The sequence below is a fragment of the Microcaecilia unicolor genome, chromosome 1 (genome assembly GCF_901765095.1).
Source record: "Microcaecilia unicolor chromosome 1, aMicUni1.1, whole genome shotgun sequence".
Lineage (NCBI taxonomy): Eukaryota > Metazoa > Chordata > Amphibia > Gymnophiona > Siphonopidae > Microcaecilia > Microcaecilia unicolor.
Genome location: NC_044031.1, coordinates 721,968,926 through 721,992,710, shown reverse-complemented (window position 1 = coordinate 721,992,710; position 23,785 = coordinate 721,968,926). Strand labels below are relative to the sequence as shown.

The following is a 23,785-nucleotide window of genomic DNA, read 5'->3' as shown; positions in this document are numbered from 1 at the left end:
CAATGAACTAAGGTCTGCAGCCCTTATTTACATTTACCACTCTTGGTTGTGGGGGATTTTAATGTGGTCTTAGATCCCTTAGTGGATAGAATGGGGGAAGACCTAATCCAGCTGACATTCAAGAGAGTCATGGACTTCAACAGTTTTGTAAAGTATTGGATTTGGTAGATCCCTGGAGAATTTCGTTCCCCTTGGATAAAGATTTTACGCATATGGGAGTGGCCTAGTGGCTAGGGTGGTAGACTTTGGTCCTGGGGAACTGAGGAACTGAGTTTGATTCCCACCTCAGGCACAGGCAGCTCCTTGTGACTCTGGGCAAGTCACTTAACCCTCCATTGCCCCATGTAAGCTGCATTGAGCCTGCCATGAGTGGGAAAGTACAGGGTACAAATGTAACAAAAAAAAAATGTCCCGTGCTTATTCCAACCATGTCTCAGTTGGACTACATGTTTGTGACCTCGGCTGCCTTTCAGTCTATTCAGGATGTGACTATTGACCTTCCCTGTTTGTCAGATCATGCGATGATCTGGTTGGATGTGCAGGGTATATTGGGGGAGAGAGGAGGAGGACTTGGTGGTTTCCTGCTTATCTTTATGAGGATCCACACTATAGGGACTCTATAGTTAAAAAATGGAAACTAACACCCCAACATGTTTTGAACCCCATCTTATTTTGGGAGACTGCTAAAACTGTTTTAAGGGGAGAAAGGATAGCCTATGTGGTTACTAAAAGAAAACACCAGGTCAGGGAACTGTTGTATTTGGAGAAGTAGGTTGACAGATGTAAACGACCGTGGCTCTCAACTCCTACTCTAGTCAATAGAGAAAGACTGCAGGCTGCCAGGGTAGCATTGAATGTAAAAGTCCATGAGCGGACAGTGCAGTCACTTTTATATCGTTTTTATCAGGTCAGTTTGCGGGATCTTGCCCCCAAATGGGACTATGAGAATTTAGCTTCTCTTTGGAAAATAAAACTGTTACCTGACGAGCAACATACGGGGGCTGGATTAGGTTCACTGATGAAAAACTTAAAAAGCTTACTCGCTCCATGGTGTTAAAAGAACTGCAATATAAATTTCTTTTGAGACTTTATATTTCCCCACACCAAGCTTGCCTAGCTAAAATAGCGGACTCTGCTGCCTGTCCTAAATGTTGGGTTTCCTTTGTGTCATAATACATGTTTTGTACTTGTAGACTTATTAGAGCCTTTTGGGAGAATGTGAATTTTTTTTTTTAGTCCACTTACCCTTTAGAGTTACTTGTTCTTTTCTAACTTTATCTCACGGGACTGTGAAAGGCCTGAATTTATTTCTCCATACGGTTTTTTTTTTTTTGGCCAGAAAATGTATCTTACTTCAATGGAGGAGCCCTGAGGCGCCATCATTGACAGCTTGGGAAAACGAACTCTTACCTCCTGAAAATGGAGCATTTAGATGCAAAGTGGGGATCTCCTAGAGCTTGGAGGCATTTTCAGTAAATTTGGTCAGTGTTTTGGGCTAGTTTGCCACATTGTGCCCATAGCTATTTGTTAAATTTGTAAGCAAGCGCACATCTCTACCAAGGGGATGGGAGGTGGGGTTTTGGGAGGGAAGATCAGATGTCTTCTTTTCATCCTGTGTAGTGATAAGGTCACCATGAAGAAACCACATGAGCGACTTAGATTTGGAAAGCTGTGTGTTATTGTACTAGATGGTTTTGTGGGGGAAGGGGGTAAAACTGAATAAATTTGCCTCTTGGGTCTTCACTGTTGTATGTCATAGCTGTGTATGAATTTGCTATTGCTGATGTTATATTGTTGTTGTTATTTTGTGGCTTTAATAAAAGATTTAAACATAAACTGCGATGTTTTTATGCCTCATTTTGGTCTACTTTTTATAGACTGGGTACATTAGTCTTCATAGCCCTATCTGTCCTATTTTCTCTGAGCAGTGTACTCCAAAAACGTTAACGTTGATGATTGGTATATTAGACATATATATATTTTTTAAGAGAGTTTTTAAGAAATGTTTCAGAATAATTTGCAGACTTTTCATAGAGAGCTGGTTCAACATCACCTAATTTACACTACAATCGCTTTCTGGTAATATTGTTTGTTATGACTTATTATTCTACAGTTACATTCACGTTTTTTTATTTTTTGCCTTTCCTAATTTCCTTTACATATTTATTATCATTGCACAATAGTGTCAGTTCCTGTTCATATTTTACCATTTTACATTTTATATTTTTATGTAATTATATATATTGTGCTTTTGGTAATTATATTTTATACGTTTACATGTTTCTAGGCTGTTAATGCGCACTTTAGCATGTGGCAACAGCCAACGTACAAATGTGATAACCCCTTTTGTGGTATTTTTGCCATTACTGTGCATACTATACCACACATTAATTGTATTTCTTGCTAAGGCACATAAGTAGGTGGGACATGGGTGGAGAAGTTGAAACATTTAATATGCTGCACTTACTGTGTGCTAACATACAGTTAGCATGGGACCACTTACCACATTTTTATTATTTATTTTAAATATTGTCATACTGGGAAAGACCAAAGGTCCATCAAGCCCAGCATCCTGTTTCCAACAGTGGCCAATCCAGGTCACAAATACCTGGCAAGATCCCCAAAAAAGTATAAAACATTCTATACTGCTTATCCCAGCAATAGTGGTTTTCCCCCAAGTCCATTTAATAATGGTCTATGGACTTTTTCTTCAGGAAGCCGTCGAAACCTTTTTTTTTTTTTATTAAGCTTTTTAACAAACATAATTTCACATTTATGAATGATAATACACAATTTGGAAATGAAAAATTATATAAACAAGCAAATACTATTTAAGTTTCATAAAATTATCAACCACAAGAATAAGAAATCAATCCAGGATGTAAGATTAATCATATAATCTAAAGGAAATAATCATACATTGTAAATTATATTAATGAAGCGTCACGTCCTGAGTGATTCACTCCAAGGCTCTTAAACAGTGTACATATGGGATTAAACCACTACATTAACCTCTTCCCTACTAATTAGAAATTCCTCTAGCTATTTTGGGTCAAAAATTGAAACTGTTTAGATTGAAACATAATTCTACATACACAAGGAAATTTCAATAGGAAGGTAGCTCCTATTGCCACAGTTCTTGTGCGCAAAGCCAAAAAAGCTTTACGCCTCTTCTGAGTCTCTCTTGATAAGTCTGGATATATTCTTATTTTTGACCCCAAAAAAACTGAATCCAGATGTCTTAGAGAAAGTCTCAGTACTGCATCCCGATCCATTTCTAAGGCAAATGAGACTAATGTTGCTCTTTTCATTACAACTTCTAAAGATGACTCCAAAAAGGTAGTCAGATTCATCACTGCACCACCTTGAGGAAGGTTTTCTGACTCCACTCTAGAATCAGTTGGCAAATAAAACGCTCTAGTTATTGGTGGTAGTGAATTTTCTGACATACCCAATATTTCCACAAGGTATTTTTTTACCATTTGTACAGGGGTAATAAGAGGCGAACTAGGAAAATTTATTAGCCTCAAGTTAAGTCTCTTAGACTGATTTTCCAGATATTCCAGCCATCGGCGAAACCTTTTTTAAACTCCGCTAAGTTAACTGCCTTTACCACATTCTCTGGCAACAAATTCCAGAGTTGAATTACACGTTGAGTGAAGAAAAATGTTCTAAGATTCATTTTAAATTTACTACATTGTAGCTTAAACGCATGCCCCCTAGTCCTAGTATTTTTGGAAAGTGTACACAGACGCTTCACATCTACCCGTTCCACTCATTATTTTATAGACCTCTATCATATCTCCCCTCGGCCGCCTTTTCTCCAAGCTGAAGAGCCCTAGCCGCTTTAGCCTTTCCTCATAGGGAAGTTGTCCCATTCCCTTTATCATTTTCGTCGCATTTCTTTGCACCTTTTCTAATTCCACTATATCTTTTTTGAGATACGGCGACCAGAATTAAACACAATATTTGAGGTGCGGTCGCACCACGGAGAGATACAAAGGCATTATAACATCCTCATTTTTGTTTTCCATTCCTTTCCTAATAATACCTAACATTCTACATGCTTTCTTAGCCGCAGCAGCACACTGAGCAGAAGGTTTCAACGTATCATGAACGAGGACACCTAGATCCCTTTCTTGGTCTGTGACTCCTAATGTGGAACCTTGCATGATGAAGCTATAAGTCGGGTCCCTCTTTCCCACATGCATCACTCTGCACTTGCCCACATTAAACGTCTTCTGCCATTTTAGAACCCCAGTCTCGTAAGGTCTTCTTGTAATTTTTCACAATCCTCCCGCGATTTAATGACTTTGAATAACTTGGTGTCATCAGCAAATTTAATTACCTCACTAGTTACTCCCATCTCTAGGTCATTTATAAATATGTTAAAAAGCAGCGGTCCCAGCACAGAACCCTGGGAAACCCCACTAACTACCTTTCTCCATTGAGAATTCTGACCATTTAACCTAGAACTGGTTTTCTATCTTTTAACCAGTTTTTAATCCACAATCGAACACTACCTCCTATCCCATGACTCTCCAATTTCCTCTGGAGTCTTTCATGAGGTACTTTGTCAAACGCCTTCTGAAAATCCAGATACACAATATCAACTGGCTCATCTTTATCCACACATTTGTTCACCCCTTCAAAGAAATGTAGTAGATTGGTGAGGCAAGATTTCCCTTCACTAAATCCATGTTGACTTTGTCTCATTAATCCATGCTTTTGAATATGCTCTGTAATTTTGTTCTTTATAATAGTCTCTACCATTTTGCCCGGCACCGACGTCAGACTCACTGGTCTATAATTTCCCGGATCTTCTCTGGAACCTTTTTTTAAAAATCGGCATTCACATTGGCCACCCTCCAGTCTTCTGGTACCACACTCGATTTTAAGGATAAATATATACTACTAACAATAAATACGCAAGTTCATTTTTCAGCTCTATCAGTACTCTGGGATGAATACCATCCGGTCCAGGAGATTTGCTACTCTTCAGTTTGTAGAACTGCCCCATTATATCCTCCAGGTTTACAGAGAATTCATTAAGTTCCTCCGACTCGTCAGCTTCGAATACCATTTCCGGCACCGGTATCTCACCCAAATCTTCCTCGGTGAAGACAGAAACCAAGAATTCATTTAATCTCTCCGCTACGGCTTTGTCTTCCCTGATCACCCCTTTTACTCCTCGGTCATCTAGTGGTCCAACCAATTCTTTTGCTGGCTTCCTGCTTTTATTATACCTAAAAAAAATTTTACTATGCGTTTTGGCCTCCAACACAATCTTTTTTCGAAGTTCCTCTTAGCCTTCCTTATCAGCGCTTTACATTTGACTTGACATTCCTTATGCTGTTTCTTATTATTTTCAGTCGGTTCCTTCTTCCATTTTCTGAAGGAATTTCTTTTAGCTCTAATAGCTTCCTTCACCTCACTTTTTAACCATGCCGGCTGTCGTTTGGTCTTCCGTCCTCCTTTTTAAATATGCGTAATATATTTGGCCTGGGCTTCCAGGATGGTATTTTTGAACAGCATCTATGCCTGATTTAAGTTTTTGACCCTCGCAGCCGCTCCTCTAATTTTGTTTTCACCGTTCTTCTCATTTTATCACAGTCTCCTTTTTTAAAGTTAAACACTAACGTATTTGATTTCCTATGTATACTTACTTCAAAGCTAATCATATTATGATCACTGTTATCAAGCGGCCCCAGCACCATTACCTCCCGCACCAGATCATACACTCCACTAAAGACTAGGTCTAGAATTTTTCCTTCTCTCGTCAGCTCCTGTACCAGCTGCTCCATAAAGCTGTCCTTGATTTCATCAAGGAATTTTACCTCCCTAGCATGCCCCGATGTTACATTTACCCACTCAATATTGGGGTAATTGAAATCACTGATAATACCCAAAGGGATAGTAGAATAATAATCAAAAATTCACTCTAAATAATTCTACTATAGTATACACGAGTATTGGAGGTGTACTACTGCCAACACATATGAAAAAAGTGGAGAAAAAAGACTTCAGAAATTCTAACGAGTGCTCTTCATGTGGAAAACCACCTTTCAAATTTCTAGCACTCTAGTTCTTCAATCACCAGTCTTCACAAAAAAACTCCATTCTTCTAATTCATATAATGCATGCCTACACACCTTTTCACAATACTCGATGTTGAAGGCCCAAAGCTTTGGGAACATTATATGCGATGACAGAATATTTCAGTTAAGTTGAAATTAGTTTCACCGTTTGTTCACTATGATTTGAGCCTTCAACATCGAGTATTGTGAAAAGGTGTGTAGGCATGCATTATATGAATTAGAAGAGTGGAGTTTTTTTGTGAAGACTGGTGATTGAAGAACTAGAGTGCTAGAAATTTGAAAGGTGGTTTTCCACATGAAGAGCACTCGTTAGAATTTCTGAAGTCTTTTTTCTCCACTTTTTTCATATGTGTTGGCAGTAGTACACCTCCAATACTCGTGTATACTATAGTAGAATTATTTAGAGTGAATTTTTGGTAATTGAAATCACCCATTATTATTGTGTTGCCCAGTTTGTTTGCGTCCCTAATTTCCTTTATCATTTCTGCATCCGTCTGTTCATCCTGGCCAGGCGGACGGTAGTACACTCCTATCACTATCCTTTTCCCCTTTACACAAGGAATTTCAATCCACAGTGATTCAAAGAAGTGTTTTGTTTCCTGCAGAATTTTCAATCTATTTGATTCAAGGCTGTCATTGATATACAAATGCTACCCCTCCACCAATTCGATCCACCCTATCACTACAATATAATTTGTACCCCGGTATGACAGTGTCCCACTGGGGGTTATCCTCCTTCCACCAGGTCTCAGAGATGCCTATTATATCTAATTTTTCATTTAGTGCAATATATTCTAACTCTCCCATCTTATTTCTTAGGCTCCTGGCATTCACATATAGACGTTTCAAACTATGTTTGTTGTTCCTATTTACATCATGCTCAGTACTTGACAGTATTAATTTGCAATCTTTTGTCTGATTTTTATTTTTATTTGACACCTGATCTACTATGGTCTCTTTTTGCAACCTCACTATCAGGATACCCTATCTTCCCTGTTGTGGTGATACCTTTGAAAGATACCTTATCCCGAACCATGCGCTTTTGAGCGACTGTCGGCCTTCCCCCCGTTTCTAGTTAGTTTTGCGGTTACAGCACTTCCACTTACGCAATACCGTAAGTTACACTCACCCCTACCGCATTTAGGTGCCTGCACTTATGCCAGCTCTATGACTAGCCTAAGTGTGGGTACCTTAATTTTAGGTGAGATGATACCAGGTTATGCTAGTATTCTAGAACAGAACATAGACATCTTTGTCCCTTTACAGAATAGGCTCCTACCGCATGCTCTCAGGTAATCTAAATGGACATGCCCCCTTTATTTTCATTGTACCTTTCCTCAGAACTCCAAGTACAAGTAAAAGCAGCATAAAAAAATGACATCTTGGTCAACATAGATAAGAATGTAGTCACACCCCAAAGAGCAAGTTAGACTACACTCAATCAGCAACTGCCACAAAACATTGTCAGAGCATTCCTCTTGCTGGAAGTGCACTGTACTCATTATTAGGCAATAGTAGACCAATGCAAACAGAACGTGAATTTGAAAGGATTTTTAAGAGAAGGATGCTGTAAGACAAAATTTTAAAAAAATTCTGGCATACCCTTTTGGTAGGTTTTTGGTTCTTCATGACCAACGATATGGTTTTGTCAAGAACTCCAGACTGTGCCGCTGCATAAGAGAAAATAAAAAAAACCTCAAGGTTTATAGTGTATCAGTTTAAACTCCTGGTGCTTAAAGTACTATGATATATTCACAGTTATGAATCAGTTTCATGTGAAGTTCCTGGATTTAGGAGGATTTAAACAAGATAAATTGCCCCCCATTCTTTACAAAAAAGAAAGATACGAGGGCATTTTGTGGCTAATTTTCAGAACATGTTTCTGCGTAAATAAGCTTTTATGAAGTTTCCCACCAAAAATGAGAGTAAATAAACATGAACAGAGCATGTACCTGTGTAGGGTATGTTTATTAAAAAACAAAAGATTGTTAGCCAGTGAATGGCAGTACAGGGATCTCAGCCAATAAGTCACACTATAACATAAAATATGCAGATATTGCATAAATTAACCTGGGAAATGTATGTGATAAAAGGCAGGCGTAAATTAAGCTCAGAAATTCCATGGGGTAATTTTCAAAACAGAAACATGTACATACTTTTCTTTCTCAAAAATGTTTAGACATGCACACAGCTAAAAACTGTGTGTGTGCTATTTACATGTGTACACTCTCATAGAACTGATTTGAAAGGGGCAAGTTTATAACGGCACGTGTTCATGCACCATACATGCATAGCTGCCGAGTTAATTGGTAAATGTACATAAGTGCCCTAGGCACCAGTCTATAAAATGTCATATGAGTGAATTAGTTTAGTGCATAACTGTAAGGGGACATACATGTCGACAGTGCATGGGAGGGGCATGGGTGTGGCTCAGTTACATGCGTAATTTACAGAATACTATGAATTATGCATGTGATGGGTTGTGTTTAGGCACCCTCCTATTACTGACCTGGCGTGAATGTGTGCGCTTAATGCTGTGTGCACAATTTGGGGCTTATACTAGAATTCTATAAGGACATCTGTGCGCACAGATGTTATTATAGAATTGGCACTTAGCGCACCCCATTGTAGCACCAAGCTTTAGAATTGTGCCCTTTGGTCTCTTATCTCCACAGTCTTCCTATGTATCTCCTAGATCCCTGATGGTGAACCTATGACACGCGTGTCAGCACTGACATGCGTAGCCATTTTCGATGACACGTGGCGCCGCCACAGTGTGGTCCGCCCTCTCTCCTCGCTCCCGGAAACTAACCTTAAAGCCTCCTTTCACGTCGCAGCAAGCAGCAGCAGGGCAGGCCACTCCTTCCTTCCGTGTCCCACCCTCGCCTGACGTAACGTCCGCGAGGGCAGAGCACAGAAGGAAGGAGGAGAGGTCTGCCCTGCTGCTGCTTGCTGCGACGTGAAAGGAGGCTTTAAGGTTAGTTCTGGGCCCGGTAGCAGGTGGAGGGGGGCCCAGCGACCTCGGGTGGGCAGCAATCTCGGGTAGGGGGGGCCCGGGGGCGGTCCTAGTAGCAGTGATTTTTCTCGAAGTGACACACCACCCGAGTTATGCTCGGTTTTTTGGCGAATTTTGACACACCAAGCTCAAAAGGTTGCCCATCATTGTCCTAGATGAACAATTTAGGAGTGGAAGAGTAGCCTAATGGTTAATGCAGTGGGCTGAGAACCAGGGGAGAGGGGGGGGGGGGGGCAGAGAAGATCAAGGAACCCTCCATTGCCCCAGGTATAAAAGTTACATTATGAACTCACTAGGGCCAGAGAAAGTATCTGCTTGTAATACATAAACCATTTTGGCTGTACCACAGAAAGGAGGTGTATCAAGAACCTAATAATATATAAATATATTTAATGAGGAAAAACAAAACAAAAGAGGAATGACCAAAGAAGTACCAACCAAGGGATGTTTATTAAAAATGTCACAAAGATTGTTAGCCAGTGAATGGCAGTACAGGGATCTTAGCCAATAAGTCACACTATAACAAAGCTGTAACACCGTCAAAATTATCAAAGGTGTGAAATAATCAAGAAATGAGATTGTTTGTGTGTCAAAATAGACAGTATAAGGAGACACATAAATGATCTTCACTGACTAACAATTTTCCATTGTCAACTAGATTGACATCAACACCCCATATATAATGCTTACTCCACTAGCAAGAAAGGCATACAGATTTTCACAGCTTCGAATGAGTGATCTCTGAGAGTAAACTGCCAAAGGTGTAGGGGGAGAGAACTCTATAGAGAGGGACCGACAGCACTAAAGATCTGAGTATGAACACAGTCAAAACAGATCGCAAGGTATCACAACGCTACTTTTAGCAGCTGGTTTCATTTTGCAGTCACAGCCCAACAGAGTGGGGGACTGTTTGATGGTGTTGTGTTTATATCTGTCTTTAACAGTATAAGAGATTTAGCTGAAGTTGAGACTCCTGAGGCAGGTGCACTGCGTGCTGAAACGCAGGTCTGCTTTGAGTCTTGCTATCATTTTTATAGACCCCTATGGACTTAGTTGTGACATTTTTAATAAATACCTCTTGGTTGGCACTTCTTTGGTCATTCCCTTTTTGTTTTTTCCTCATTAGTTTTGCAAAGGGGTTACTTTGGCTTTTTCCAGTTTAAAAATATTTAATGCCATGCCTCCTCTTTGCTAGTGATCTTGAAATTAACCCAGGATATTTCTGTGGCTTGAAATGAGACAGGTCTCAATCAAAAGTAAGGCCACTGTATCAATAGTCATCCAGCACTCTGGGAAAGGGGAGAGGGGAAGAGACGGCTGAGGGGAGACATGATAGAGGTATATAAAATAATGAGTGGAGTGGAACGGGTGGATGTGAAGCGTCTGTTCACGCTTTCCAAAAAAAGTAGGACTAGGGGGCATGCGATGAAACTACAGTGTAGTAAATTTAAAACAAATCGGAGAAAATGTTTCTTCACCCAACGCGTAATTAAACTCTGGAATTCATTGCCGGAGAACATGGTGAAGGCGGTTAGCTTGGCAGAGTTTAAAAGGGGGTTAGACGGTTTCCTAAAGGACAAGTCCATAAACCGCTACTAAATGGACTTGGGAAAAATCCACAATTTCAGGAATAACATGCATAGAATGTTTGTACGTTTGGGAAGCTTGCCAGGTGCCCTTGACCTGGATTGGCCGCTGTCAGGGACAGGATGCTGGGCTTGATGGGCCTTTGGTCTTTTCCCAGTATGGCATTACTTATGTACTTATGGGGTTGGCATACTCTATACAGGCACAGGCAGCTCCTTGTGACTCTGGGCAAGTCACTTAACCCTCCATTGTCCCAGGTACAAATAAGTACCTGTATACAATATGTAAGCCGCATTGAACCTGCTATGAGTGGGAAAGCGCGGGGTACAAATGTAACTAAAATAACTAAAAAAAAACAACAACTATACATTTTAAATTGATCATGGGAGAAAAAAAAGAAGCAATGAAATTTAAACCATGATTTGTTGGTGTCATTTAAAGGGCTGGAAATGTAATCAAATGTGCACTGGACAGTGAGAAATTTCTCCCCCCCATCCCCTCCTCCAGACACCACTTCCACTAATATCAAACGTGCGAGTGTCTTAGCAGAGGTACCATCCAATCCACAGCGGATCCACAATTGATGCTGTAGGGCACTCTGACCTTTCACAATTCAAGCTGATTCATTAGGTCTGTTTTAAGCAACAGAACAGAGTTAAGACATCGAGATTTACTTGTAACACAGAAAATCAGCCCAGTGGAACAAGCTGCAAAAACTATGCTCAGTGCTCATTGGATTGCAGCAAACAACACATCTGCAACATCCTCAACAAAGCTTTTAGCAAGCAAATGCAAGAGTGACTTCAAATGACCTCAAGGGCAGACTTCCTATTCCTCATCCTTCCCTCACCCATCCATGGCTTTTCTGAATAACCTTGACCACAGCTAGAAATATGTCATATTCTACAACAGGGTTTCCAAACTGTGGGTCATGAACCAGCTTGGAAGACATAGGCATCTCATTACAATGCACCTTGGCAGGAACGTGGATCAAAAAAGATTGATAAGCGCTATTCTATAGTAACTGCACTACAGTGGCACTCAGAATGAAGTAGAGAGAGCATGGCTTCCCTGGGACATAAAATCTTGCTTTTTAATTTGGACAGCTCACCACAATAACTATTTTTCACAATTATTCAAAGACTTTACACTGCAGTAACCAACCAGTAATAAAAATTTGTTTGTTTCAGCTTTATGGAAATGGATTTTTTTTCATAGTTTAAAAAACAAACGAACTAGTAGCTAGCTGTGTTGGTCCTGGACAGAACTGAACTGGAGTCTTTGAAAGGGTGAACCAAGAAAGGATGCTCTAGTACAGTCTTATCCAACCCACAGCCTGTGGGCCAAAACCTGGCCCACTAATTTAATTTTTCTGGCTTGCAGAAGCTCAGTAGAAACACAGATTCCTCTAACGAGATCTCTGCTTTCCTTCTGTAACGCCCCCAACTGCAAGCTTGAGCTGCAGGGCATCGGAAGCTCAGGTTAGTTGAGCACCTTCACTGTGTGTTTGGTGTCTTCGTGATATTCAAAACATTAGTCACAAGAATTGTTAGGCCTGATATAGTTCTGTTAATAGGGTTAAATCTTTGTTATTTTTTTTAACCTTCTGTCCTCCTGCACCCTGAAAACCTTGGGCTCTTAATACATTTGGAAAGGGCGAAGGGGGAGAAATTGTGAAAAAGTCCCAGAAAATAACCAGGAGAAAAAAAAGAGTTATTAAAAAAAAAAAAAAAAGCCTTGTTGTGATCCCCCAATCATCTGTCTAACTAGTCTGAACGCATCCTGCTATACTATGAGATTCAGCTCAAGGAATGAGGTCCCAAATAATCATCTTCAGAAAGCTCGGCAGTTTTACACACAAGATAACCCGAGACCCACCTTGCTCTGTATTGAATTAGAGTGGTGAAGCGAATGCAGAATTAGTTCCAAGGAAATGCTAAACATCCTCAACCCTGGTACTGGGAGATTACACATTCCGTAATATGAGCCAGCCTGGCTCTTATCCAATGGCACTGCCAGTTTGCAAAAAGATAAAGCCAATATATTTTTCACCCAGTTATAATCTGTACAAATTGTACTTTATATGAAGACACGTCTTGTGACACATTTTTTCTGTAAGAACATAAATCTGTTTGTGTGTTTACTCTTTACAGAGCAGTGAAAGATGTAGCTGATGGCAGAAATATACTGTTAGAAGGGGCAGCATGCAAGAGAGCCATCCAAAGGATGGGACATAATACCATGAAGAATCTGAAAGTGTCCCTGGCCAATGCAACTTGTCATTTAAAAAAACTGGTGGTGACCCCCAGGATCCACATTTCTGATTTGCTTAATTCAGTAGTTTCCTCTTTGTTTACAGATGCTGTGCAGGGATGACACAATAACCCAAAGCTTGGTGCACAGTCTTTCACGTGTTGGACATTTGGTGACATCATAGAATAAGGATGGGCCTGCTTCAGGATGACTTCAGGTTGAGAAAGACTGGGCGGGGGGCGTGTCAAAATGGCGGCCGTGAGTGTTTGCTAACGGTCCAATTTTAGCTGCTGGTGTTTCTTTATCGTTTTCCTAATGCCACATACTAAAAGAAAGGGGCTGGTGAAAGTTCGACTGCCATCGGACAGAACCGCGAGGCGGGAAACATAACAGATTCGGATGTCGATGCTGTTTTAGCTTCCGCTGGCAGGGCCTCTAATCCAAACGCGGAGGAGAAGAAAATGGAAGCAAAGATTGCTCCCGTAGTGATCACTTTGGAGTCCATTTGGGGAGCTTTGCAACGTTTAACTACTGTGACTACTTCTACTGCTCAAGATATGACCCAACTGGTTAACAAGGTAGATATTTTGACGGCTTCAATAGACGAAATAAAAAAGGAAACAACGCAGCAAGTGGCACAAATACAATTTGAGGTAAAGACTTTAAATTCCTCTACCAATGCTATCATATCAGATGTGACATTGATTCGTAGAAGGTTGGAGCAAATTGAAAATTACAATTGCCGTTTAAATCTTAGAATTTTAAATTTCCCGATGGTTCCTAGTCTTAACCCGATGGAGCTCTTTAAAAAATATTTAATGGAGATATTACGTTTTCCTGAGGCAGCAGTTCCCCCTTTGAATAAAATTTACTACTTGCCTTTACCTAAGCGAAATCGAGAAGAACAGGGGACCCCCGGGCATATGATACAAACTCAACAAGATGATCAGACTTTAAATGATATCTCTGCCTTGCTAGAAGATTCGTTAAATTAAGTTACTCTGAGACGAACATTAATGGCTTCCTGTGTATTTGAGCAGGACTTAAATTCTGTATTAAAGTTGTACTTTAAAAACTGTACTAAAACTTTTTGTGGACACAGAATTTGGATCTATCCAGATGTCATAAAATCTACTCAGGACAGAAGGAGAAAATTTCTGGCTCTTCGAGAAGAAACAAATTTGATAGGAGCGAAGTTTCTACTAACATTTCCCTGTAAATGTATATGTATAATAAGATATCTGGACAATAAATATATTTTTTGGGAGCCAGAACAACTTAAAGCTTTCTTAGATTCAAAAAGTATACCCAGTGGACCCAAGAAGTGAGAGAAGTTGGAAAATATAAAATGAGAGAATTAAACGGTCAGGCCAGTTTCTGATAATTAGTTATTTGTGATAGGTTCTCCTTAACCTTTTTGGAATACGCTCCCTATGTTTCTCCCTTAGATTTATGGTTCTAATCAAGAGATGTAAAAATTTTGTTGTATTGATATTCATTTGATACTTTTTCCTCTCTGTGTTTCAATTTTGCAAGTGAAATTTGTGTAACTTGTAAAGCATAAATAAAGAAAAAAATATAAATAGGTTGAGAAAGACTGCATGCTTCACGTTCAGGGCATACTCACAGTGTGCTTCACACTTTACAAGGCACCCCTTACACTGTTGATCTCAACTCATACAATCTTTTCTTCAGGAGTAAGCTTCTTTGGCGTGATAACCCAGTAATATCGTTCCTGGGGAGATTAGACCCTTTGTTTATTTTTAATAAGTCTGAATGCCCCAGATTATGGTAATGCTCCTGCCTCTGTTTATCCCTCTGTAACTGATAAGGACAGACATAGGTTTGTTTGGTTTTTTTTTTTTTGGGGGGGGGGGGAGGAGGGGGTGGCTGTCCAGTCTTACCTTTGAAAACTCTCAGCTAAATCAGTCATCAAAACTAACTCCTCATATGCACATACTGAATGCAGCAAGTTATGAGCAGCTATAGTTGTAAAGCACTTTTGTGCTCTATATATACACATTAATTTTTTATACTATTATCTGGGTTTCTTCTTTTGTAATTCATTGTACTTTATTTTGAGGTCTGAATTGTTACACCTCAGACCATGGGAACAGAATAAACCAACATTCCTAACCTGCACAGTGCAACTTCTGGGGTTTCAGCACTACCACTTATAACAAGTCATTACCAAGTAAAGCTAGAAAAAGTCAGGTCCTTTTACCTACAGCTGCGACTGTTTTGGATGTAGGGAGATTGGTGCAATCTCCAATGCCGAAAACATTGGGGTACTTGGTGTGCTGCAGAGTTTCCCTGTCGACATCCACCCAACCTGCAGCGTCTGCCACCGGACTATTCACCAGCACATCTGGTGGACCCATGGGAGGTGTGACATGAAGCATCTCATACTGCAGAGAAGACAGGTGCGCAAAAAGGTGAGGAATACAAAACGGGACAAACATGCACGCAACTGTCCAAAATGACACAAGTACAAGAAAGCCTGTGCAGAACTCACACCTAATAGTCAATTGGGACCAGCTTGTGCTTGGACAAACCATTCAGATCCAGCACATCAAAATACGCTTAGTTCTATGCAGGAAGTTGAGATTTAAAGCGAAAATAAATTCATGAATTTATAGATACGGTAGTAGAATTTGTATTTCCCATAATATATTTTAAAAATTTCCTTTTAACCTGCAGAACAAGATATACCTTTGTCTCACAAATAATCTTGTCAGACCAGAATTTAATGAGGATACAGTCCAGCAAGTTTTTTGTACTAAATATACAGAGCTTTATACTAGAAAGCCTTTATTCCTAAATATTATCATGAGAGGTTTCCAAGCCTGTTAAACCCTGCTGAGCTGGCCGTCATCTGATATTCAGCAGCACCTAACTGGGCAGTGTCGCTGAATATCAGCTCTAACAGGCTGTAGTGAAACCGGACAATTGAGGGGCGGTCTGGGGGTGGAGCCAGAACAGTTCTGGAAGTTATGTGGCAATATTCAGTGCCAGTTCCCACACAGCTAACCGGGGAAGCAGGACCACTGCTAACTTTGCCCAGTTAGCTATGTGGATATGGCACTGAATATCGGCCTTATTCACATATCTTCCAGGTGTTGCGGCCAAACCAATTATTCAGTGCTGGTGCCTGGACATGGACTGGCACTGAATATCCAGGTCTAGCTTTGCCAGTGACCGTCAGCATTTACAAAAAAATAAAATAAAATGCTCACCACCACCAGCCGAATATTGACCCCTCTATTTTTGTCATCTTGAGTTTTGATTCTATACAGAATGTTTTAAGTTACGCTGACTCTTTGCTATTAACAATAAAGCTTTAACAGATTCTGTGTCATCTCACTGGATGCCAGACCATGTGTTCTGAATACTTTGTAGGTAAGCACATTAACGTTATCAAGTATGACACTGCGCAAATGTGACAGCACAGAAAATGCCAGTGATGCTAGCTCCCCCTGCAGGATGTATGGGTTACTGCTTCAGTACAGAAGCAGAGGGAAGTAGTTCCCCCTAGAACCCAACCAACACCACTTCCTACAACTGCCCTCCAAACACTGATGAGTCCACCCACCCCTCAGGAGCAAAGCCCACAGTGCTAGGGCTGCAGGTTGTTCACAGGATTTATAACACAGAGCCAAACCCTCACAATTTGCAACTCTATGTTATTAATCTGCAGCCTACAATATCTATCTACCATAGTTAGAAAGCCTAAATTTTTCTAATTGTACAGAGAAAACAAAAAGTGGACCAAAATTGTCCCATTATCTAAAAGGACAAGCCCAAGAACCATTTTAGGACAGAAATCAAGCAATATTTCTGTCCATAAATCTGCTAAGTACAGTATATAACCTGACCCAGTATCAACGCCAGGGCTCTCCAAACCTGTTCTCTTCAGATATCCAGATTTTTAGGCTATCCATAATGAATATACATGAGATAAGTCTGCATACATTAGAGACCCAGTTTACACACACTTACAGTATCTTATGCATATTCATTATGGATATTCTGAAAGCCCCGGTAGCACACACGGGAGGCGGGACTGGTGGTTGGGAGGTGGGGATAGTGCTGGGCAGACTTATACGGCCTGTGCCAGAGCCAGTGGTGGGAGGTGGGGCTGGTGGTTGGGAGACAGGGATAGTGCTGGGCAGACTTATACGGCCTGTGCCAGAGCCGGTGGTGGGAGGTGGGGCTGGTGGTTGGGAGACAGGGATAGTGCTGAGCAGATTTATACGGTCTGTGCCAGAGCCAGTGGTGGGAGGCGGGACTGGTGGTTGGGAGGCGGGGATAGTGCTGGGCAGACTTATAAGGTCTGTGCCAGAGCCGGTGGTGGGAGGCGGGGCTGGTGGTTGGGAGACGGGGATAGTGCTGGGCAGACTTATACGGTCTGTGCCAGAGCCGGTGGTGGGAGGCGGGACTGGTGGTTGGGAGGCGGGGATAGTGCTGGGCAGACTTATAAGGTCTGTGCCAGAGCCGGTGGTGGGAGGCGGGGCTGGTGGTTGGGAGACGGGGATAGTGCTGGGCAGACTTATACGGTCTGTGCCAGAGCCGGTGGTGGGAGGCGGGACTGGTGGTTGGGAGGCGGGGATAGTGCTGGGCAGACTTATAAGGTCTGTGCCAGAGCCGGTGGTGGGAGGCGGGGCTGGTGGTTGGGAGGCGGGGATAGTGCTGGGCAGACTTATACGGTCTGTGCCAGAGCCGGTGGTGGGAGGCGGGACTGGTGGTTGGGAGGCGGGGATAGTGCTGGGCAGACTTATAAGGTCTGTGCCAGAGCCGGTGGTGGGAGGCGGGGCTGGTGGTTGGGAGGCGGGGATAGTGCTGGGCAGACTTATACGGTCTGTGCCCTGAAGAGGACAGGTACAAATCAAAGTAGGGTATACACAAAAAGTAGCACATGAGAGTTTATCTTGTTGGGCAGACTGGTTGGACCGTGCAGGTCTTTTTCTGCCGTCATCTACTATGTTACTATGTAAAATGGTAAGAATGCATCCTGCCTGAAAAAATTATAATAAAACCACATAGAAAAAAAAGAAAATACAGGGAAAATAATGACCTTAGCCAATTCTACCACTGAGTATAATGTAGGGGTAAATAGCTGTCATTCTATGACAGGCTGCTCAACTACTTTATTTACTTGATTAAGACAGTATGTTCTAAATCAGTGGTCCTCAGCCTAGTCCCCTGGGGATCCCCCAACTCATCAGATTTCAGATCATCCCACAGGTAATAAGTGCGAGATATATTCTCCGAGGACAAGCAGGCTGCTTGTTCTCACTGATGGGCCGACGTCCCCGGCAGCCCCCTCCATCGGAAAGTTTACTAGCAAAGGCCTTTGCTAGTCCTCGCGCGCACTGCGCATGCGCGGCCGTCTTCCCGCCCGAAACCGGCTCGAGCTGGCCAGTCTTCTTTCGTCCGCGCTCGGTACGGTCGTGTTACGCCGTTCGTGCCCCAGAGAGTCGACCTCGCGCGTCCTTTTCGACGTGTTTTTTGCTGTTTTTTCCTTGGAAAAAGTTCGGGAAGAGCTCCGGTAGTGTTCCGGAAGACCCTTTCGGGTTTTCTGCCCTTCCCGTATTTCTCAGTTTTTGCTCCGTAAGTTTTCTTCGTTGTCGGGGTAGGCCTCTTTTGGCCTCGGTCGAGATTTTTCTCCCTCTAAATTTTGGTGCTTCAATTTTCGCCATTTCGGCTTTTGATTTCGCCGGCGTGATTTTTCCGCCCATGACATCGAAGCCTTCCAGCGGCTTCAAGAAGTGCACCCAGTGCGCCCGGGTAATCTCGCTCACTGATAGGCACTCTGCGTGTCTTCAGTGTCTAGGGGCCCAGCACCGCCCTCAGAACTGCAGTCTGTGTTCCCTGTTACAAAGGCGGACTCAGGTAGCGAGATTAGCCCAGTGGAACGTTTTGTTCTCGGGCTCTTCGTCGGCATCGGCACCGGAGGCATCGAGTGCATCGACGTCGTCAGCGTCCGGACCATCTTCCTTGGCTGCCGCTCCATCGACTGCATCGAGGCATCGGACCTCTGCATCGGCGCCGAGGCATCGGGCGACTGCATCGACGTCGGTGGTACCGAGACTTCGTCTGCTGATGTCGTCGGACGGAGGTGCATCGTCAGGAGTGCAGGTGAGGGCTGTCCATTCCCCTGCTGGTGGCGGTGAGCCTTCGGGTGGGTCTCCTCCTACCCTGAGGGCTCCTGCGGTACAGCCCCCCCGGGATCGACCCTCTTCGGTCTCGGCCCCGAGGAAGCGACGGATGGATTCTACGTCCTCCTCGTCGGTGCCGGGGAGCTCCGGTGACATGCTTCGGAAGAAATCGAAGAAGCATCGACACCGGTCTCCTCCCCATGTCGGCACCGAGAGCTCTGGGTCGCCGAGGGATTCGGCACCCAGCAGGCATCGGCACCGAGAGGACCGCTCACCCTCTGTTCAGGAGGTGTCGATGCGCTCCACTCTGGACAGCCCGGAACAGCCTCCTCGCCCGGAACAGGTTCTGACGTCGACGCCTGCATCGGCCTCTCAGCCTTTCTCTGCAGCCGCTCTAAACGAGAGCCTCCGGGCCGTTCTCCCAGAGATTCTGGGAGAGCTGTTGCGCCCTACCCCTCCGGTACCGGCGGTGCTTGCGCCTCCGGTACCGTCGAGCGTGGCGCCGGCTGGCCCATCGCCCAGGTTGAGGTCCCCGACGTCGGTACCGCTTGCGGTGCCGACCGCGGCCACCTCCCAGGAAGGCTCCCCGACTACGTCGGCGGAGGGAGCTTCGCCGATGCGGGCGAGGGAGTCTACCTCTCGACGCCCCCACCGTGGACGGGGTTCCACCGAGTCGAGCAGGGCGAGGTTGCAGACACAGGTTCGTGAACTTGTGTCTGACACCGAGGGTGAGGCTTCGTGGGAGGAAGAGGAGGACCCCAGATATTTCTCTGACGGGGAGTCTGAGGGTCTTCCTTCTGATCCCACTCCCTCTCCTGAGAGACAGCTTTCTCCTCCCGAGAGTCTGTCTTTTGCTTCCTTTGTCCGGGAGATGTCTACGGCCATCCCCTTCCCGGTGGTTGTGGAGGACGAGCCCAGGGCTGAAATGTTTGAGCTCCTGGACTATCCTTCTCCACCTAAGGAAGCGTCCACTGTTCCCTTGCACCATGTCCTGAAAAAGACATTGCTTGCGAACTGGACCAAGCCACTAAGTAATCCCCACATTCCCAAGAAGATTGAGTCCCAGTACCGGATCCATGGGGACCCAGAGCTGATGCGCACTCAGTTGCCTCATGACTCTGGAGTTGTGGATCTGGCCCTAAAGAAGGCTAAGAGTTCTAGGGAGCATGCTTCGGCGCCCCCGGGCAAAGACCCTAGAACCTTAGACTCCTTTGGGAGGAAGGCCTACCATTCTTCTATGCTCGTGGCCAAAATTCAGTCTTACCAGCTCTACACGAGCATACACATGCGGAACAATGTGCGGCAGTTGGCGGGCTTGGTTGATGCTCTTCCCCCTGAGCAAGCCAAGCCTTTTCAGGAGGTGGTCAGGCAGCTGAAGGCGTGCAGAAAATTCCTGGCCAGAGGAGTTTATGACACTTTTGATGTTGCGTCCAGGGCCGCTGCTCAAGGTGTGGTGATGCGCAGGCTCTCATGGCTGCGTGCCGCCGACCTGGAGAATAGACTCCAGCAGCGGATTGCGGACTCGCCTTGCCGTGCGGATAACATTTTTGGAGAAAAAGTCGAGCAGGTGGTAGAGTCTCTCCACCAGCGGGACACCGCATTCGACAAGTTCTCCCGCCGGCAGCCTTCAGCCTCTACCTCTACAGGTAGAAGATTTTTCGGGGGAAGGAAGACTGGTCCCTATGCTTCTGGTAAGCGTAGGTACAATCCTCCTTCCCGACAGCCTGCGGCCCAGGCTAAGCCCCAGCGCGCTCGCTCTCGTCAGCAGCGTGCGCCTCAGCAAGGCCCCGCGGCTCCCCAGCAAAAGCAAGGGACGAGCTTTTGACTGGCTCCAGCAGAGCATAGCCGACATCCAAGTGTCAGTGCCGGGCGACCTGCCGGTCGGGGGGAGGTTGAAAGCTTTTCACCAAAGGTGGCCTCTCATAACCTCCGATCAGTGGGTTTTGCAAATAGTCCGGCAAGGATACACCCTCAATTTGGCCTCAAAACCTCCAAATTGTCCACCGGGAGCTCAGTCTTACAGCTTCCAGCACAAGCAGGTACTTGCAGAGGAACTCTCCGCCCTTCTCAGCGCCAATGCGGTCGAGCCCGTGCCATCCGGGCAAGAAGGGCTGGGATTCTATTCCAGGTACTTCCTTGTGGAAAAGAAAACAGGGGGGATGCGTCCCATCCTAGACCTAAGGGCCCTGAACAAATATCTCGTAAAAGAAAAGTTCAGGATGCTTTCCCTGGGCACCCTTCTCCCCATGATTCAGCAAAACGATTGGCTATGCTCTCTGGACTTGAAGGATGCCTACACACACATCCCGATACTGCCAGCTCACAGACAGTATCTGCGATTTCAGTTGGGCACACGCCACTTCCAGTACTGTGTGCTACCCTTTGGGCTCGCCTCTGCGCCCAGGGTGTTCACAAAGTGCCTAGCTGTGGTAGCAGCGGCACTTCGCAGGCTGGGGGTGCACGTGTTCCCATATCTCGACGATTGGCTGGTGAAGAACACATCCGAGGCAGGAGCCCTGCAGTCCATGCAGATGACTATTCGCCTCCTGGAGCTACTGGGGTTTGTGATAAATTACCCAAAGTCCCATCTTCTCCCAGTGCAGAAACTCGAATTCATAGGAGCCCTGCTGGATTCTCGGACGGCTCGCGCCTATCTCCCAGAGGCGAGAGCCAACAACTTGTTGTCCCTCGTCTCGCGGGTGCGTGCGTCCCAGCAGATCACAGCTCGGCAGATGTTGAGATTGCTGGGCCACATGGCCTCCACAGTTCATGTGACTCCCATGGCCCGCCTTCACATGAGATCTGCTCAATGGACCCTAGCCTCCCAGTGGTATCAGGCCGCTGGGGGTCTAGAGGACGTGATCCACCTGTCCACGAGTTTTCTCAAATCCCTGTATTGGTGGACGATTTGCTCCAATTTGACTCTGGGACGTCCCTTCCAAATTCCTCAGCCACAAAAAGTGCTGACCACGGATGCGTCTCTCCTGGGATGGGGAGCTCATGTCGATGGGCTTCACACCCAAGGAAGTTGGTCCCTCCAAGAACGCGATCTACAGATCAATCTTCTGGAGTTGCGAGCGATCTGGAACGCTCTGAAGGCTTTCAGAGATCGGCTGTCCCACCAAATTATCCAAATTCAGACAGACAACCAGGTTGCCATGTACTATGTCAACAAGCAGGGGGGCACCGGATCTCGCCCCCTGTGTCAGGAAGCCGTCAGCATGTGGCTCTGGGCTCGCCGTCTCGGCATGGTGCTCCAAGCCACATATCTGGCAGGCGTAAACAACAGTCTGGCCGACAGACTGAGCCGGATTATGCAACCTCACGAGTGGTCGCTCAACTCCAGAGTGGTGCGCCAGATCTTCCAAGCGTGGGGCACCCCCTTGGTGGATCTCTTCGCATCTCGAGTGAACCACAAAGTCCCTCAGTTCTGTTCCAGGCTTCAGGCCCCCGGCAGACTGGCATCGGATGCCTTCCTCCTGGATTGGGGGGAGGGCCTGCTGTATGCTTATCCTCCCATCCCTCTGGTGGGGAGGACTTTGTTGAAACTCAAGCAAGACCGAGACACCATGATTCTGATTGCTCCTTTTTGGCCGCGTCAGATCTGGTTCCCCCTTCTTCTGGAGTTATCCTCCGAAGAACCGTGGAGATTGGAGTGTTTTCCGACCCTCATCACACAGGACGAGGGGGCGCTTCTGCATCCCAACCTCCAGTCTCTGGCTCTCACGGCCTGGATGTTGAGGGCGTAGACTTTGCCTCTTTGGGTCTGTCAGAGGGTGTCTCCCGCATCTTGCTTGCTTCCAGGAAAGACTCCACTAAGAGAAGTTACTTCTTCCATTGGAGGAGGTTTGCCGTCTGGTGTGACAGCAAGGCCCTAGATCCTCGCTCTTGTCCTACACAGACCCTGCTTGAATACCTTCTGCACTTGTCTGAGTCTGGTCTCAAGACCAACTCTGTAAGGGTTCACCTTAGTGCAATCAGTGCATACCATTACCGTGTGGAAGGTAAGCCGATCTCAGGACAGCCTTTAGTTGTTCGCTTCATGAGAGGTTTGCTTTTGTCAAAGCCCCCTGTCAAGCCTCCTACAGTGTCATGGGATCTCAATGTCGTTCTCACCCAGCTGATGAAACCTCCTTTTGAGCCACTGAATTCCTGCCATCTGAAGTACTTGACCTGGAAGGTCATTTTCTTGGTGGCAGTTACTTCAGCTCATAGAGTCAGTGAGCTTCAGGCCCTGGTAGCCCAGGCCCCGTACACCAAATTTCATCATAACAGAGTAGTCCTCCGCACTCACCCTAAGTTCCTGCCAAAGGTTGTGTCGGAGTTCCATCTGAACCAGTCAATTGTCTTGCCAACATTTTTCCCCCGTCCTCATTCCTGCCCTGCTGAACGTCAGCTGCACACATTGGACTGCAAGAGAGCATTGGCCTTCTACCTGGAGCGGACACAGCCCAACAGACAGTCCGCCCAATTGTTTATTTCTTTTGACCCCAATAGGAGGGGAGTGGCTGTAGGGAAACGCACCATATCCAATTGGCTAGCAGATTGCATTTCCTTCACTTACGCCCAGGCGGGGCTGGCTCTTGAGGGTCATGTCACGGCTCATAATGTCAGAGCCATGGCTGCGTCGGTAGCCCACTTGAAGTCAGCCTCCATTGAAGAAATTTGCAAAG

The 23,785-nt window shown here is 44.9% G+C and overlaps 1 protein-coding gene across 2 annotated transcripts in view; it reads right to left on the bottom strand.

The window, feature by feature from the left end:
- The window catches only part of SQOR (sulfide quinone oxidoreductase), an 82,578-nt gene that overhangs the window by 12,979 nt on the left and 45,814 nt on the right, over positions 1 to 23,785 (bottom strand). Inside the window, exons 7-8 of one of the 2 annotated variants that reach the window (XM_030189582.1) lie at positions 15,179 to 15,362; positions 7,701 to 7,768 (exon numbers count right to left, since the gene is read on the bottom strand). In XM_030189582.1, coding sequence (XP_030045442.1) covers positions 7,701 to 7,768; positions 15,179 to 15,362 — 252 coding nt within the window. The remainder of the gene's footprint in view (positions 1 to 7,700; positions 7,769 to 15,178; positions 15,363 to 23,785) is intronic. The other variant, XM_030189583.1, reaches the window with a different exon arrangement.